A 12,971-nucleotide genomic window follows, 5' to 3' on the forward strand; every position below is an offset into this window, starting at 1 on the left:
AGATCCGCTGTCCAGATTGGTGAAGGATGGTGGTCCACAATCCAAGTCAGAATTGGGAACAGAAACAGAGAGCTTTGTACGCTTCGTAGCTATTAAGTCGACACCGAAAGCTGTGACTACGAAGGAAGTCGAGAGAGAATCCGAACGTGATCCAGAACTCATGGAAGTAAGAGAATGCATACAGAGTGGACAATGGGACAAGTGTACTCACAAGGCTTACATTCCCATTAGAGACGAACTTTGTTGCATCGGACAGTGTGTATTAAGAGGTTGCCGATTGGTGATAACGCAAAGATTGAGACCGAAGATCGTATCCTTAGCGCATGAAGGACACCTTGGTATTGTTGGTACCAAGCAAAACCTCAGAACCAAGGTATGGTGGCCAGGTTGTGATAAAGACGCAGAGAAATTTGTTAAAACTTGTCATGGATGTCAAATCACAAGTAGGAGTAATCCGCCAGAACCGATCAGGAGTACGCAACTCCCGACAGGACCATGGATCGACGTAGCTGTTGATTTTCTTGGACCTTTACCGACGGGTGAATCAATTATGGTAGTGATAGATTACTACAGCAGATACTATGAGTACGTGGTGTTGAAGTCCACAACCACTGAAAAAACAATACAAGCATTAGCAGAGATATTCGCAAGATATGGATTACCTGTTACATTATACTCTGACAACGGTCCACAATTCATTTCAGAGACATTTGCGGAATACATGAGGACCACAGGTATCCACCATCATAAAGTAACTCCGAAATGGCCACAAGCCAACAGAGAAGTAGAGAGACAAAATCAGTCCATTGAAAAACGAATGAGGATTGCACACGCTGAAGGACAAAATTGGCGAGAAGCATTGCTATCTTATGTGGCTGTCTATCGAGCAACGCCTCATGGAACCACTGGAAAAAGTCCTGCAGAAGCATTTTTTGGGAGAAAAATCCGTACAAAAATGCCAGAAATAAAGGAAATCCGAGATGACCAGGAGGGACCACGATGCTGAAAAGAAAGGTGCAGCAAAGCTGTACACAGATTCGAAACGTGGAGCCAAGTACTCAGACATCATGCCAGGAGATAATGTTCTAGTGAGGCATGAAACTGGTGGTAAGCTAGACACACCTTATTACCATCAACCCTATACTATCGTATCCAGAAGTGGCAGTATGTTGACAGTCAAGTCTCCGACTGGAGTCCTGTATAAGAGAAATGTATCAAGTGTAAAAAGGTACCAGTCCAGAGATGCATCGAGCGAAGAGGTTGAAAGGCCAATACGAGATGCTGAAACTGAGAGACCTGATGATGTTCCAGAGGCAGTTACCAGCACTCCTGATGAAGTGACTAGAGCGCCAGAAACACCCGAAGCCGTGGCGAGCAGTATTTCTGACGCTGAGAGTGAACAACCGAGAAGCGATGACAATATCGCAGGCAGGCCGAGACGAAACCGGAAAGGGCCCAAACGATACGAAGACTTTGTGCCATAGTTTTAATAAGAACTTTGGGACAGTATTTTAATCTTATATCATAAAGTGCATGTATGAGTGCTGTAGGAAGTAAATTTTATGTAGTTGAGTTATAGTATTACCATTAGTTACGATGTTTGTATGTTTCCGAGGGATATTGGTAAGTGAAGGTAAAGTTTATTTCTGATTAAAGGAGGGATGTCATGATAATGAATATGTATGAGATGTACCAGAAGTCACGTGGTATGAGAGAGAGATAAGAGCACAAGCAGGAGAACAAAGGAAACTGGGGAATAAAGACTCGGAGAAGTTTACCTGATAAAACTTGTGTTTAATGTTTTATTAACTTCACATTTCTGGCCACAAATGTGACAGCTCCCGGAGCCTGGACTGTCCGGCTTAAGCAGAGCTCTGGCATTTTAAATGAGATCTGTTTTGAGGTGTTTGTATCTGTATGGGACCTAAACTAAAAAAACTGCAACAATTTATCTCCTTAAAAACATATCTATACATAATATAAAATATAATCTGTCACATTGTCAATGATACTGCCTTGTTTCTTATAGGAAGTATGCCATGCAAGTCCTGTCACAGCTGTTGAATGTCTGAGACTCCAGTTTGGTCATTAATTGTCCTTTTGTGTTAGCAATACCTTTCCAGTGCTTGTACCTGGTCTTTCTGAATCTCCTGATCTGAAAACCGCAAATTTGGGCTTCAACATTTTGCAGAACTCGTGGCTCATCCAAGGCTTCTGGTTAGGATACTGCCAGATAGACTTCATGGGGATACAGTTGTCCACACATTTTTTTTAATATGTCAGTAACCACAGCAGTATATTCATTCAGATCTGCCACCAACTCTGATGGCCCAGTCCACCAACTCCAGAGAGTCACAAAAACATTCTCTGCCTCCCAAGAGCATTTTTGTATAGTCTTCACCACTGATTTTGTGCTCTTCAGTTCCTGTAAGACTGCAATGATTTAAGGCAATTAAGAGATGGATATGAGTTCTGACCATGTTAGTGTTGCACATCTCATGAAATAATTTAAAAACATATCCTCAACTTTGAAATGTAAAGACATTAGGGACAGAAGTTTGCCACGGACAGGAGGTCACAATGACAGCTACATGGAATTTTGCAATGAATCATGAATATTTTTCTGCAAAGGCACACCTGACATTGAAGTCTTTACAGTTGCTCAGTGCTACCAAATGGGCTCCCTGTCTGATTAGTGGATAGCCTGGGGTATCAACTAATCTGATACTAACCCATATCCCATGACAGTCAAATTAACAGGCCCAGCAAACCATTCTATTGCCCTTCATACAGACTATAAAATTTGGTAAATTGCTCTGGAAGAAGCCATGGGCAAAATGCTGAAGCTGGTGACAATTTTGGTAGCTATGAGCTAAGTCTGATCCGAAGACCCAGTTGTAAGTGGATCTGTTTGAAACTAGTGTATACCACCACAGGATGTCTGATGTGACAATCGAATTTTTGAATATCTTGAAATCTTGTCCTTTACTGATTTTGTTCTCTTGTAAGCTGCAGCTCTCTTTTGTGGAGCTGTATGTCTGTGAACAATACAGATGCTGGTTTTACAGTTCCTGCTGGTCACCTTAATCTTTCTTGGACGTTCAATCCACCAACGTATAAGCTTCATCCATGTCCATTAACTTCCGAACATACATATATTGCCAAAATGTGCAAAGTAACCTTAAAGCACTACCAAAAGATTTGACATACAGAATTTTATATAGGGACAAAAAAAATAGAAAACATGTTTTTCTAGGAATGCAATGCCTTTGTAGTACATTAATAAATGCTTCACTCAAGCAGGATGGGCACTCATTACTTATTGCCATTTTCCCCTGATTTCAAATATCTCTTTTATAATATCCCTACATTGCTTTCATTGCTCAATAAAGTAAACAGGGCAAGTTGTTGCCTGGAGCTACTTGCAGTTTTGCCTAATTTAAATCCCCAGTCATAAGACATACTCCTGCAATTTAAAATTTCCCCCAATGTCCTGGAGACCAATGTTATAGATGAGCATTTGTTGCTATTAACACATTGTATGTGAATCATCCTGAGTTTTACATCTCATTTATGAAGAGATGAACCAAAGTTAATGTTTATTTGTAATTTAAGTAACCAGAGAAAAAATGAACTGAGAGATAGTCAAAAGAGCATTGAAATTCACATACATTTCTCACTCTTTAAGGCTCTGTGTGAAATAAATGATCCTGAACAATTAAGCTGTGCATCAGGAGGTTGAAAGATACTGAGCTGAACAAAAAAAAACATACATTGAAAAGTAATAGGTTGTAAAAGTATTCGCAAATAATTGACCAGCCATTTCTCAATTTTAGAAAGCTTGTAAAAGAGTATTATTAGGTAGGTATTTTCAGTTGTAATTTCTGCACAACTGAAATGTTGCAGTCAAATTGGTCAAATCTTTGATTTTAAAAATCTATAAATTGTGTATTAATCAGACCTTTAACATCGCAGCAACGGACTCTTGGGTTGAGTTCCGGACATCTTCTCCATTCACAGAGAGTATTTGGTCTCCTTGCACCAGTTTTCCATCCAGATCCACTATTCCCCCCTTCACAATGTCAGACACAAAAACTCCAGTGTCATTCCTATGGAAAAGCAGTCACATTAAAGAAGTACAAAAGCAGCATTGCTCAAAGGGAGAAAGCCAGTCAGTTTTCAAAGTAGGAAGGATTATATTTTATAATATGGATTTGATTACAAATATTCCAGTCATGTAACACTGAAGAGCTGGAACACAACAAGTTTATTTGATTCCATTAATTATGGACAAGAAAATATTTAAATTTATGCAGTGCAGAAGTTGAGGTAACATCCACCTTCCCCCTTGGCACTGAAACCAATGTCTGTTTTGTTATCTCCAGACTTGATTCTTCTTGACCTAAAACATTGACTGTCCATTTCTCTCCACTGATGCTGCCTGACTTGAGTCCTTCCAGCATCTCATTGTTAACTACTTGAATGCATTTCTGCCGCAATATATTTCACCATGTAAAAACTCTGGTGCCCATTACAGCTTGGGCCAACTCTCACTTCTATATACAGTGATCTATACTAGTTTCTGCTTTCAAGGTTATTTTGTTCTCATATAATAAAACAGAAAATGTAATGTTACATGAAATTTCTAGTCTGCTGTCAGGTACGCAAAGAGTCACCATTAGTGTTGCCTGCCACCGCTTCCAGTAAAAGAAAGAGAAGCAAAACAGAGTCCCTTTAGTCACTGAGTGCCTTCTGATTCGCCTTCAGTGTTCCCGCATCCTCTGCAATTGCACTAAACCCTGATCTATATGTTGCCAACCTGAGCTCCTGATCAAGACCTCTGACATGATCAGGAAATGTTCTGAGCCCAAGCCCCTTTGGCAGCCTTCTGACCCTCAGCATTCTCTCGAATCCTATTTCGATACCAGTTTCCCATGAAAAGTCTCCAACGGTCCATATATAGGCAACTGTCTAAAACCTATGTGGGTCCTTCAGCTGCTGAGCCCATTGCTGGTCTACTGTCTTGGTCACCAACCTGTAGAGTCATCTCCTATGCTTCCTTTCAGTGAGGGGGTGGGGGGTGTCTTCCTCTCTGTTTCTGGTGCCTTGCAACAGTCCCCAGCTAACCTGGAACACTGCATCCCTGAGGCCACTGTCAGCACTGACCCGCAGTTGCAGTGTTTTAAATAAAAACACCATTGGCTCCTTTAAGAGGCTGTTTAAAGCCTGTATGGACCTGTCGGCATTAGTATCGGGTGTTGGACCCTGCAGAGGAGTGCTGTGATTCTGTTCCATGCTCTTCCCAGGTCTGTTATAGCAGCTCAGGCAGGGATGTCATTTTTTCCCCCCTTTTGAAACCTGCTAGTCTTGTCCCACACATTCCCCATTCATCAAAAATGTGTCCCCATCGATATCTCTACGTATCTCAAGTCTTACAATTTCATCTAACTTCCTACTGTTTGCATATCTCCTAAGGGGCCTATGTTTGAACTCACTTATGCATACCTCTGTTTTTCATTCTTTAATGACCTCCTTAAGTCTCATCTTTTGACTAGGTTTCTGTCATCCAAAAAGCATTTTGTTCTTTGACCTGGCATTCCACACCATTGTTTATGCTCTAATAAAGCACACTTCTCAGCTTTAAAACTGCTACTTAAATAGATTTGCATAAGTAAAGTCAAAATTATAAAGCAGGGAACCAGGATGTGTCTTGTCCATGCCAACCACCATGTCTACCTGAGCCAGTCCCATAATGTCTAAACCTTTCCTATCATGTACTTACATAAAAGATACATTTAAATATATTTTAAATGTAACTGAACTTGCCTCTATCACTTCCTCTGGCAGTTTGCTGTCTGTCTAAAATTTTCACCTGTATGTGAAATCCATGGCCTCTAGTTATAGTGTCCTCTAATCTGCATAAAAGACTATGATCAATTGCCTTATCAAATCCACCATGACTTTATTATTCCCAAAGAAAGTAATCCCTGAGCCTCCTGCACTTCAGGGAGAATTGGCGCTCCTGTCCAGTCTCCTTCTAACTCAAGCCCTTCAGTCCCATAACATCCTTGATAATTTTTTTTAAACTCTTCAGCTTAATGGCATTAGAACAGCACACATTATTCCAAATGTGACCTCATCAATGTCTTGTACAACCGTTTTAAATCTACTCCCCTTCCATTTGAAATGGCCAATCTTTGAATAACAGCAACAAATAATATACTGTAAGTATATAGGGTTTTAAGAAATTGTGTAAGATCTCTATGCATAATTAAAATTGTCCAGTGAATGCAATATTATTTAATACCTTTTTCCAACAATGCTCAGTCCAAGTCCTTTTCCTGTTCTTTTTTGCAGTTCAACAGTGAGCAAGTCGTATATATCTTCTTCCTTATAATGACCTTCATCTCTATATACTGTCAGCCGCACTTTCTGTGGAGTTTGTCTCAGAACATTTATTGCCTCATCATGAGTTGCAACTCTCAAATCTATTCCATTAACCTATGGAAGCAACGGATCTTGATGTTACATTATGAATAGTAAGAAATTTCTGCACCTTGGAATTCTGACTTAGGCCACAATCAAGTTAAGATACTGAACAAAGTGGAAGATTTTCTGAGGTTTCTCCAAGTTACTGCACACACCCATTATCAAAAGCATGAGGTTTTGAGTAAGGACTTCACAAAAGGAAAATATTGAATACCAAAACTGAGTCAGTGATAGCCACACAAAATGTGCTTGGTCATGGACTAAGCAGATTAAGAATTGATGCTGAGCCAGTCCCACGGATGCGAGATGTGCAGGATCTCGAATTAATTGGGTTGATACAAGGATCTCAAGCCCAAATGATAGCTGCATTGGACAGAGAAAACAGCCAGTGAATATTGTTTATGAATTCCATAAGTATGTCTCCATAGTAACAGCCTTTAAGCCAAGGTCTCTTTCTGTATGATTGAGATAAACAATTTAGTTTTGAATTTGCTTTTGTACTGTGCAGAACAAGACAAAAATTAAGACAGTTCAGGTAATATTTTATCATTCTTTGGAAAGCATTAATATTTTAAGTATAGTTTAATTATTTTATCAAAGTTCTTAATGCATAAAGTTCTAATAAACAATGAAAAACTCAATGTGACTTTTAAAACAGACTTTTAAGTCAAAACAACATCATCTGCATGCTGTCCAAGCGATTATAAAGGGAAATAGTGGCAAAAATGCTTCTAAGCTTTATCCATCAGCAGTAATGTGGGTTCCAAATTCTTTGCTTTACCTCCAGTATTTGATCTCCAGCCCACAATCTGCCATCTTTAGCCGCAGCTCCTTCTTCATACACTTCATGGATAATTATGGCACCCTAGAAGCAAAGAATAATTTAAACATTTTTTCAACTCAAGTTGAATGTTTTTCCCAGATGCATATCAGAAATATTAAGATATACAATAGGGCATTTGTGCTTTAAACAACATCATATTGAGCAACGATACTATTCAAAAGACTGTTACAATTCACTAGTTTTATGAAACGTTTGTGCAGTCATAACAAACCTCTGTTATGAACTCAGACTATCAATATAATAAATTAGCTATTGATAAAAAGCTGCTTTAAAACTTTGACTTTTTGACAATGTTATTCATGTATTTATAAATACAAAATGTTCTTATTTTACATGTAGACTATAATTTTAAGCTTACCAATTTCTCCCCCAACTATTTTCTACCTCTTGTTAATTATTTTTGATGCAGATTTAATGGTTTTGAGCCTTTCCAGCCTGCCTATCAATATATTGACATTTCTATCACTGTTCTCCAATTAATGTGGCAACATGACTAATATTTATTTCTTTGTGAAAATTATTCAGAATAATTTTCAGTGTCCAACAAATTTTAATGATTCAAGTTCTCCTGATTGCACATAGTCATGAGACTATGCAAGATGGGGGTATGGAGTAAGCAATATGATGGCATTTTAATCCTAAATAATCATTTAGCATTTTAACATTTAAATAAAATAAAGTAAATAAATCACTTTGTGAAGTTATGAGGGTACAATATAGTAACTTAACTTTTTAGCACTCAGGACATGAAAGGTATTTGCACTCACTCTCAACCCACTTATGGTGTCGGTAGGTGTTCTATCTAATGTTGTCTACACTAGTCCAAGCCCTCTGGATGAAGCAGTGGTCTGACAGTAGTATGGATCTAATATAACCAGATCTGATTTCCTGGGAATGCCATTTTATCTAACAAATGATGAAATGCCCTTGTCAATTGACTTTTAAAATCAAGGCAGCTCCTCTCCAGCCAGCCATATTGTGCATCTCCATCCTGTTCTTATAAACTTAATTCATTTTTAAATTTACACACATACAAATATAGCACTAATTCAGTGTTGGAGGAAAGAACAGTGACCACAAAGTAGTTCTCATGAAGGAATCCCACAGGTCGAGCCATAAAGTAGAAGATTTTGGAATGCCTGAAAAGATGCACAAATTAATTTTGCTCATCCTGAATATCGCAGAAAGCAATCAACAGTAGACACAGAATTAACAGCGCACAAGAATTTAAACTTCACCAAACCATGAGACTAATGCAAACAATCTTATGAACTCCCAGAAACCAAAGATCTATATTGCATTCCTTTTCTATGGAAAAATGATGAAATCAAAAAATGTGGTTGCTCAAATATTTATGAATTTGATTTCTGTTGAAATTCTCCTAATTTATAATTTATAATTATAATTTCAGAAAATGAAGTATCCATAAAAATTATTTCTCTGAAGTCAGGTTCGGGGGGCGTGGCAAGATGGTGTAGAGTCTAGTCGTGTAATCTCGACCTCTCTGGCCAGACATTTAAGAACTCGCTTTTAACACTTTGTTTTCAGGTTTAAATTTTTTAAAACTTAGTTTAAAGTATCAAGGAATTGTTATGGCTATTAATGGTAAAAAGATTAAACCTCAAGTACAGAAGAAACTACATTTTCGGAGTGTTGAAGATTTAGAGCCTGAACAGTCTGCTACAACTTCAGGTTTGCTTTCTTTCAAGCTTAAACCACAGAGATTGCCTGTGGGAGCTAAAAAAATAACTACTACTCACCAGGAGAAGGACATCGCTGGAATTACCCGTTTTCAGGAGGAAGGTGCGTGTGCCCCCGATGTGGATCCTGATTCTGGCAGCCTGCCGACTTTAATGGAGGGGGCACGCAAGAAGATGACTCCATTGCTTGAAATACCCCAGGATATACTCCAATCTGAATAGTTCGGTCTTTTTTGTGAGTTTTTGAAGCAACAACAGGTTGGGGGGAGAACAGCGTCGGCCCCCTGAGGAAGTTGGGGTGCTGTCACTGGGAGTCCAGACCCGCAGTAAAATTGTTAAACTGCCTGTTGTTGAGACGCAGCAGGAGCTGCAGTTACCTGGTTCTGCCACTACGCAAGAGAAAGCAGGGCTGAGCTTTTCTGAATTACATGTAAACAGCTAAGCCTTATCATTCAGCCTATGCTGAATGAAATGTCTCAGAGGTTCAGTTTGGAACTTGATACAGTTAAAATACGTGTGGAAGCATCTTGTGAGGATTTTAAACAATTTCAGGCTGCTTTTTTGAAATGTCAACAACAAGTGGCTTCTAATACAGAAAAAGTGTTGGAGGTGGAAGAATCCGTTAAAGAATTGCGAGAACGTGAGAGGGAGTTAGAGAGGAAAGTAGATTATTTGGAGAATCAAAGTAGAGGAATAATGTGAAGGTTGTTGGTTTGCCAGAAGGTATGGAAGGACAAGATCCTCTTCGTTTTTTTACCGAATGGATTCCACAAATACTGGGACATGAATTTTTCTCTGGAGGTCTGGTATTGGAAAGAGCTCATAGAGCCTTAAGAAGAAGACCTCTGCCTGGTCAACCACCGAGACCCGTGATAATTCAATGTTTGAACTATCTGGACAGAGAAACGATACTTCGTTTTGCAGTGCAAAACGCAAGACAACGACAAGCTCCATTAATGATTCAGAATAGTAGAGTTTTTTTCTATCCTGATTTGAGTCAAGAGGTTATTCAGCATCAGCGTTGATTTAATTCAGTTAAAGAAGCTTTGTGGCGTAAAGGTTATAAGTCTACTTTTTGCTATCTGGCAGTGTTGAAGGTGCTTTGTGGAGACTTTCAATCTCGGTTTTTTGAGAATGAGTGTGAAGCAATGAGTTTTGCTGATTCGTTGCCAGATGTAAGAGCTTTGTCCCCTTAGCCCACCATTGTCTCCTAAAGAAAAATCTGGTAGTTCTGGAAATGGAAGAAACGGCAGAAATGGGAGATATGGGAATGGAAAGAGTCCATTTCCTTGAAACGGGGTCGCCGACTCTGGAATTTCTTGGATAAATAGAAGGACTTTTTTATTTTTATTTTCTTTTGATGTCATTATGATATCTTGTTGTTATTCTTTGTTTTGCTGGGGAGGGAGAAATTTGTTCTATGTTCTACTAGTCATCAGCCACTGGTGGGTGATCCACACCCAACTTTTGTTTAGGAATTACTACCTTTTGGTAGTTTTTTTTGGGGTTTTTTAAAATTTTTTTATTTTCATTTTATTTAGACTTTAATTTGTGGTTTCTATTTCTGCTATTGGAGGGCCTATTTACGTTGATCTGAGTCTTTATATATTGATATTATTAGTTTTTAGTAATATTAGTGGATATGTCAAAGTTGAAGTTTGCTACTTTTAATGTTCGGGGATAAACAGTCCGATTCAGCGTAAGCGTATTTTTATCAAGTTCGATCTTTGGTAAAACATGTGTTCGGTAGAGATATGATTTTACTTGAAATGATTAAATTTGAGAATTTTGGCATAATGAGATGAAATATTGTTTAATAATGGAAAAAAATTACATACGTTTCGCAGATAACTATAGTTTTTTTTTATAGGTGGTTGTTATATTCAGAATATTTATATTTTGATTTATATTGACTAGATTTTAATATGTATGCTTTACTTTTCTTTATTTTTTTCTTTTTTTCTTTATGGCTCTCCTTAGGAGAGTTGGCTGAAAGAGCTGGGGGGGGGGTTCTTTCCTTTTTTTTCTTACTTTTTTTAATTTATATAAAATATAACATTCATGCTTTGTTTATTGTTATATATGTTACTTATTAACTATATTTTGAACGAATAAATAAAGTTTTTTTAAAAAGTCAGGTTCTAGACCATAGTTGACAGAAATTTAATGCCATAGATCTCTCATGTTTGTAAAGTAAATTCAAAGAAACTTTGTCAGGTATCTTGGCTTGCCAAATATATATTTACAACGGCTTTGTATTTAATTTGTAAAAATATTGCTTAAATTTGCAAATTTCAATGATTTTGAATGGCAACTTAGCAATTTATCTCCACAGACTTACTGTAAATATTTGAGTATAATGCAAAAAATTTTTCCCCCTTTTTCCCCTCAAAAATGGGGGGGGTTGTCACATTATACATGAATATTTATGGTAAATGAAGTATGTATATCGACATATATGGAAGTACAGTGTACAAATGAATCAGAATTCTTTACTTAGTGCAACCACATAAATAGCAAATTGCGTCAAAAACAATGATATAAATCTAATTACTACAATGTACCATAAGACAATCAAAAGATAGTAATAAATAAATGGATAGATAGATATTCACAGTTGTAGTTATTGTCAGAAAAAAAAACATGATGTTTCTAGAGTCCTGCAAGTTTACGGTAAGAGCCTGATGGGCGTAAGAAAAAAAATTGTGTTTCAACTAAATGGTCAGTGGCAGACTTCAAGTCCTCTGTCTGAAGGTGGGAGGGAGAAGAGATTGTACCAGAGTAATGGGATTGCTTTACCATGTCAGCTGCCTCCTTGAGGCAGTGCTTCACATAGATGTTGCACTTGGAGAAGTTTGCCACATTTCTGGGCACTAAAATTTCCAATCCCGGCAATGATCCAAATACTCAATATACATTCCACAGTACACCTGCAGAAATTTGATCTAGTATTTGACAACATGCCATTCATGGTCATCTTGATGTACTGGCTCCCTACCATCACCCTTATTCAAACCCTCCCCCCCCTCCCCCAAAATGCAATAAAATTTATATTCCTCTACCCTATCCTGCCTTCAGTTATTTTTAATAAGCACTTTGCTAAAGATGTGAATGCTCTAGTGAGGAAATTTTTGTGGAAAGGTAAAATGGTGAGGGCGTCATTACAGAAACTAATTTTGAAGTATGCTTTAGGAGGATTGCAATTTCCTAATTTTCAGAATTATAATGAATCAGGACTGTTGAAATTTATTAATAGGATGTTTGAAATGGATAAACTTTTGATATGGGCTAATATTGAACTATCTAAAGCCCATTTCAGGTGGCCACAAAGCCCGACTGTAAAGCCACACAGAATTCTTCTGTGCAGCTTTCGGGTGGCCATCTGAAACGGGAAAAGCCGGCCATGAGGGTTACTTACCTAACCCTTCTCCGAGAGGTATAACTATCATGCTCAGAGTATCGATTGTGGCAGCTGAAATCGGCCGGGCTGCCAGGGGTCGGGCTGATGATGTCGCGGTAACATTGTCAGCCATCAAGTTCTTAGACAAGGAAGCCAGACTAAAGTAAACTTCTTCAAATTTTATTTCGCACCCTCTCCCGCTGCCTGTCTTCCTCCCGTCCCCAAAGTGATAGTGAGAGTCGGGTGGGCGGGGGGAACTGGCAGCGGCAATGGGAGTCAGGCAGGCAAGGTGGGGGTGGGGGGGGGGAGACCGGCAGTGGGAGTTGGGTGGGCGAGGGTGGGGGGGGGGGAGAACTGGCAGCGGCAACAGGATTCGGGTGGGCGAGGGTGGGGAATTGGCAGCGCCAACGGGAATCGGGCAGGCGAGGGAGAAACCGACAGCAGGAATCAGGTGGGTGAGGGTGGAGGGGGTAGACCAGCAGTGGCAACAGGAGTCAGGCGGGCGAGGGTGGGAGGGAGAAACTGGCAGCAGGAATCA

The 12,971-nt window shown here is 38.9% G+C and overlaps 2 protein-coding genes across 11 annotated transcripts in view; one reads left to right on the forward strand and one right to left on the reverse strand.

Moving 5' to 3' along the window:
- LOC138755386 (leucine rich adaptor protein 1-like) overlaps positions 1-12,971 on the forward strand; it is a 322,011-nt gene that overhangs the window by 291,431 nt on the left and 17,609 nt on the right. The window lies entirely within an intron of this gene.
- LOC138755360 (multiple PDZ domain protein) overlaps positions 1-12,971 on the reverse strand; it is a 199,200-nt gene that overhangs the window by 19,672 nt on the left and 166,557 nt on the right. For all 10 annotated transcript variants that reach the window (XM_069921206.1, XM_069921259.1, XM_069921198.1 and 7 more), the window contains 3 exons: positions 7,271-7,354; positions 6,308-6,501; positions 3,962-4,109 (listed from right to left, as the gene is read on the reverse strand). In XM_069921206.1, coding sequence (XP_069777307.1) covers positions 3,962-4,109; positions 6,308-6,501; positions 7,271-7,354 — 426 coding nt within the window. The remainder of the gene's footprint in view (positions 1-3,961; positions 4,110-6,307; positions 6,502-7,270; positions 7,355-12,971) is intronic.

Source organism: Narcine bancroftii, chromosome 1 (assembly GCF_036971445.1).
Source record: "Narcine bancroftii isolate sNarBan1 chromosome 1, sNarBan1.hap1, whole genome shotgun sequence".
Lineage (NCBI taxonomy): Eukaryota > Metazoa > Chordata > Chondrichthyes > Torpediniformes > Narcinidae > Narcine > Narcine bancroftii.